We start from the raw sequence: 6000 nt of genomic DNA, 5'->3' as shown, positions 1-6000 counted from the left end.
ATTATAATAATATTCGTCGTATTGTTTAATCAACAATCATTTAATTAATAATCGTGTCATTGCTCTTGCGCCGATTGTCGCATCATTTGGGAATGAACGTCGATTTTTAGTCGCAAGCTGACGACGCAGCGTGATCACGTGATCTGGACGAACGCTCGCTCCACGGGTGGTGAATCGGACGGCGGATTCACGGGTGGTGAATCGGACGGCGGATTCACGGTTAAGAATGATTATTTGATGTGAAATACATTACATTTCTGCATTTAAAAAAAAAACAATGTTAGTTTGACTGAAAGGAAGATTTCCTGAAAGTGAAAGCCTTGAGTGAAGTTACAAGTGCAAAGGTTTTCTTCTCGGCGCCATTTTCTCCTGAGGCGAGAGAGCGGCGTTTTTTTATTTTAAAAAAATTCGCTTTTACCTCAGTCCGTGAGTGAGTCCGTGAGTCCGTGAGTCCGTGAGGTTTTCGCCTGTTTCTCAGTCTTCTCGTTCACCGATTCTCCTCTCGAGCAGACATGGCGTACCGCGGGCAGCAGAAGGTCCAGAAGGTCATGGTACAACCCATCGTATCCTTGATGTTTTTTCTCGCACTTCGGCCCTGTGCGGCTCGTGTATCGTACGAGGTTTGTAGATAATCCCCAGGAGGAGCCGTTATTTGGAGAAACTGTGACCATTTGGGGGAAGTTTACCTCATGGAAATCGCACGTGGTTTTGTTAATTCCATCAGAGGTTCGTGTGCTCGCTCTACCTGTTGACACGTGAGGAGACACAAACTCCCGAGCTTCCTCAAGCAGTCTCTTGGCGAGTCTTGTGCTGGGGTGGTTTTCCGTTTCTTGGTCAACACGAGAATTTGTCATTTGTTCAGGGTGCCGGTGATGGCTCGCCTAATCTTCACGAGGTAGACCGTGGGAGCCTTCATGTCAACCGATGCCCCCCGCCCCCTCCTCCCAGTCTCCACATTCAAACCAAGGGGAGACTGCTCGGTAGAGTCGCACGTTGCTCAAAGCTATTCTGCCAGCATTGTTACCTCTGCCATCGAAGGTGGCGGAGGTTATGTTTTCACCCTCTTTCTGTCTGTCTGTTTGTCTGTGTGCAGGATATCTCAAAAAAGTTGCGGACGGATTTGGATGAAACTTGGTGGACACGTTATGTGTGTGGCAAGGACGAATTGATTCGATTTTGGTGAAGATCTAAATCTGGATCTGGATACGAGAATTATTTAATTTTTTCAAGTGATTTTTTTTTTTTTTCTCATGCCTTGCTCTTTCATTTCAAAAACGACAGTTGTGACAATTGTTGTGGATGTTTGTAATTTACTTTTGCAGGAATCCCTTGAATATATTCTACAGACCATCTACAAGTATAGTGCAAGTGGTGTCAAAACAGGGACACACGACATCCCCCAAATCGTTCACTGCATGCCTACAATGAGTATTTGAACGGTTGAGTTGGGAAAAATAATGCAATAAATGTTGATGGAGAAGGACTAAACCACCTCGTGATTTGCATTCCACTAGTTTTAATCCTAAACTCGCCGGGAGGCGACGATGGTTTGCGGACATTATTGAACAATGCCACGATAGGTACAATTGAGTTCGTGGAAGCTTTTGAGGAAGCCCTACCGTAAAAACCTATCTCTTCTGTCAAAATTGATCAAATCGGATTTTTTTTATAAGTTGTACTTATGGACATTACGCACAGCTTCGAGGAAATGAAATTGCGAGAAAAAAATTAAAATAAATAAAAAGTTCAAGTGGGCGTGGCTCCACATACAAGGGGCGTGGGACGCCCCTCATACAAAAAGACACAACTAGACCATGATATCAAGCTTGTGTCCAAGTTTCATCAAGATCGCATCAAACGTCACGGAGCTATGCTCTGGAGAGAGTCACAAACAGACAGAAACACAGACACAACAAAAATAGTGGTCACTGCTGGCGCCTGCGAACCAACGATGCTGAAGAGCTTAATTTGTCGTCAAAAGATTAGACAATGTTCAACATCTCTGCAAAAAAAGAGGAAATGCAAAATCATCATTTCAGTTCAATTGAAGAAAGCAGCAATTGCATTTATTTAGGTCAACTCGCACAAATAGATACACGGATCACTTTGAAGACGTGAAGAGATGAGCTGGTGCATGATGGGAGCAGCATTTGGCAAATTTTAAAATGTCATGAAAAGTAACATTCTCGTGTTTTCGAAAAGGAAAGTTTACGATCATCGTGTTCTCTCGGCAATGACATGATGATGAAACGTGGTCTTTCACCAAAGAAGATGAACCCAAAATTGATCACCACGATGACCATCATGCAAAGGGGCATGGAATTGTCCAGTGTTGGTGTAATTGAAGGAGCCAAGAAGAGAAATGAAGATATCAGACAGCACACAAAATTCCTTCACATTCTGTTCACAACAAAAAAAAACATAAAGTGAAATTGAGTTGGGACGGACACGTGGCAAGAAGAACAGATTATATGGGTGGATGACGAGAATGGCAGGAAGGCCCTGGAAGAAGCGGAGGTCGACCGAACATCCAATGGAGAGATGAAATTTGCTGGAGTACAATGGCTTCAAAATGCATTGAATAGAACAGAAGGGTCCATGTTGTGGGAGGCGTTCCTCCTGCGGCGGACCAAAGAAATGACACAAATAGAAGTGTAACCTCGAGAATTGGAGCAATACAAATTATTCTTATTCATGTTATCATTTAAACCTAACATGGAGAAACCCAGGTAATTATGAACAACCTGAATAACCAAGTTTGTGCAATTATTATCCTGCCTTCAATTCAGGGTTAAACTGGACAAAAAAACAAGCACGCCCACCCTGGATCACCTTCATACAAGAAATTGTATTCTGTAAAAAAAATAAACGAGAATAAAAATTAATCTTGTTCCTTGGATATATATTAATTTTTTTATTATAAAAAACCTTTGACATTCTCAAAACAAATGTCATCGCACAAATTTGACCCCGAAACGTCGCATCTTGCTGCAACGTATGAAGTGAATAAATTTGATACAATGGCCATTGGTTACATTTTTCATCCTTTCACTCCCAAAATGAAATAACATCATGGTCGGGTCTTCTGGAACTTCGAGCAGTCTCATGGAAATTAGAGCATCTCTTGGTCTCCCAGGGGTGCATATAATATCTTCAATCAAACTCAAAACGGCTTTGTCTTGACCTGAATATTCGTTGCGTTTTAATTTTATCCAAAGAAGCAGTCGTTGCAACAATCGCATTTTTATTTTTGTTCCATGTCTCTGAGATCAGCACGGGGATAGCCTGCTCCAGTTTATCAACTATTCAGACCAGTCGGTCATTGAAGCTCGCTAATGTGTTGTTCAGCTCGTCATTTGCTGAAAACTATCTACCCTTCAGCAAGGCAGACCACGTTGTCCTCCACCAAATCAACATCTTGCTGGAGACATTCTCTAAACCGTGACAAGTTTGTAATCGTCAATTGATTTTCAATAGTCCATAGTCGTTGCTGATCTATTTTAAACTTTTCGTGCAAGTACAAGCACACTCGGTCTGGCTTTCTCATCGTTTCCTTCTGGGTTGCATGTGTGTGCGCATGCATGGCCAGAAATGTGATCTCATAGTTTGTGATCTTAACCCAGATACACTACAGAACCTCATCTTCAGGTACCTGCAAAACGTAAGTTCATGCTTTGTGTAAACATTTTGTAAATTAGAGATTGTTTGGTGAAATATAGATTGCTGATATACGAGTATATTAATTGCTTTTTATGATTTTTCTGGGATGTGGACGTACTGATCTGATTTGGTTTCTGTGTAGCGGTCTCGGATCCAGATCTGGCTGTATGAGCAAGTGAACATGAGGATCGAAGGATGCATTATTGTGAGCGTCATCAGGTTTTTTTTGTTTTTTTAATCTTTAACAAGTTCTCTTTTTTTTAACCATTGATCCTGATGCTCGTTGGGTTGAAAATTGTGATTTAAAACGAATTTTATAAACTTTTGTTTGCCATACCACAATTGCACACTTCATTATAAACAATATTAGGTTTGCAGAACAGCCAAGTATGCATTCGACTATTTATTACCTCCACCACCGAAGGTGCAAGGAGGTTATTTTCACCCCTGTCTGTCTGTCTGTCTGTCTCTGTTTTTGTGCAGAATATCTCAAAAGGTTGTGGACTGATTCGGATGAAATTTGGTGCAGAGCTTGGGTGTGTGACAAGGATTATGAGATTTTGGTGAAGATCCGAATCCAGATCTGGCTGCTAGAATTTTTACAGTGATTCTTCACCATTGAGAGATACGGCCAAAACCGATATATAACACGATTTCTCAAAACGTTGTGGATGGATTCGGACGAAACTTGGTGGACCATGTGGATGTGTGATAAGGAAGAAGTGATTCGATTTTCGCGAAAATCCGGATCCGGTTGTTAGAATTTTTTGAAGTGATGCTTCACCATTGAGAGATTGTGCCAAAAACGATTATATTTATATATATATATATATATATATATATATATATATATATATATATATATATATATATATATATATATATATATATATATATATACATATCATGATGTCTCAAAAAGTTTGGATGGATTCAGATGAAACTTGGTGGACATGTTGGGTGTGTGACAAGGACAAATTGATTCGATTTTGGTGAAGATCTGAGTCCGGATACAATAATTATTTCATTTTTAGGTCATCTCTACCGAGATGACCTAATAAAGCCGGACCAAATGTCCGTCTGTCCGTACGTACGTCCATCCGTCAATTTTTCTTTCCGATCTTGATGAAACTTAGTATGTGGGTAGATGTCGATGAATGTTGCACAACGATATAACTTTTGTCCGGGTTCAAGGTCAAGGTCACGAGGGCACGTAAGTTATAAATATCGCCATTTTCAAAACCTATCTTGTCTGCCATTCTACAAGATATTCGGCAACTGTTTATTGATTATGATAGTAAAAAATATTATCTTTTATCTAACTGGGCAAATTTGTGAATTTCCGTCCCGTTTGTCCGCCACGTAACTTGGAAGATGGTCAAAAACACATCCCGGTACAAAGAAAACTTTTTACTTCCGATCTTGATGAAATTTGGTATGTGGGTAGAGGTCGATGAGTGATTCCCAACGACATATTTTTTCCCAGATTCGAGGTCAGGGTCAAGGTCACAAAAGTTGTGAAAGTCACCATTTTCAAAACCTATCTAGTCTGTCATTTTAGGAGATATTCGGCAACTGTTTATTGATTATGATAGTAAAAAATATTATCTTGTATCTAACCGGACAGATTTTTGAATTTCCGTCCCGTTTGGCCGCCACGTAACCTGGAAGATGGTCAAAAACACATCCCGGTACAAAGAAAACTTTTTACTTCCGATCTTGATGAAATTTGGTATGTGGGTAGAGGTCGATGAGTGATACCCAATGACATATTTTTCCCCGGATTCGAAGTCAAGGTCACGAGGTCACGAATGTTGTGAAAGTCGCCATTTTCAAAACCTATCTCGTCTGTCATTTTAGGATATATCTGGCAACGGTTCATCGATTATGATAGTATAAAACATTATAGAGATGACCGTCACCCCCACACGTGGGTAATTTTTAAAGTGATTCTTTCCCATTGAGAGATTGGGCCAAAAAACGATATGTGGCATGATATTTCAAAAATTTATTGGGCCCGATATTGTTCTCTTGGATTTGGCATTGCATGTCAGAGGTATGCGTTCTACCAAGTGCCTTTCGAATTTATTCCAGGAAACTTGGCCACTCTAATGACACTGCATCATGTATCAGCTGATAGCATAAACTCAAAAAATAAAAAAACATTGTGCTTTTTTCTGAAATGCATGGTATTGATCATGGTGAATGCATTTACACCTTATCTCCATTCTTGGGTTGGCTGTGGTTCACATTGGTTCCAGTGTTTAAACTTCACTCCAGGCATTGTTGTTTTCTTGTTACTACTATTATTATTATTATCATTACCACTTCCAAGTACCC

At 40.2% G+C, this 6000-nt stretch overlaps 1 protein-coding gene across 3 annotated transcripts in view; it reads left to right on the top strand.

Annotated features, from left to right (window-relative positions):
* Nucleotides 1-254: 254 nt before the first annotated feature.
* The window catches only part of SNRPE (small nuclear ribonucleoprotein polypeptide E), a 75433-nt gene continuing 69687 nt past the window's right edge, over nucleotides 255-6000 (top strand). For 2 of the 3 annotated variants that reach the window (XM_085890141.1, XM_085890131.1), the window contains exons 1-3: nucleotides 255-563; nucleotides 3635-3661; nucleotides 3803-3865. In XM_085890141.1, coding sequence (XP_085746267.1) covers nucleotides 513-563; nucleotides 3635-3661; nucleotides 3803-3865 — 141 coding nt within the window. In that variant the 5' untranslated portion in view covers nucleotides 255-512. The remainder of the gene's footprint in view (nucleotides 564-3634; nucleotides 3662-3802; nucleotides 3866-6000) is intronic. The other variant, XM_085890150.1, reaches the window with a different exon arrangement.

Source organism: Eptatretus burgeri, chromosome 1, assembly GCF_056783735.1.
Source record: "Eptatretus burgeri isolate ZD-2024b chromosome 1, Ebu_testis_v1, whole genome shotgun sequence".
Lineage (NCBI taxonomy): Eukaryota > Metazoa > Chordata > Myxini > Myxiniformes > Myxinidae > Eptatretus > Eptatretus burgeri.
Note: the sequence above shows the minus strand (reverse complement) of the source record. Positions and strands in the feature narration are given on the sequence as shown.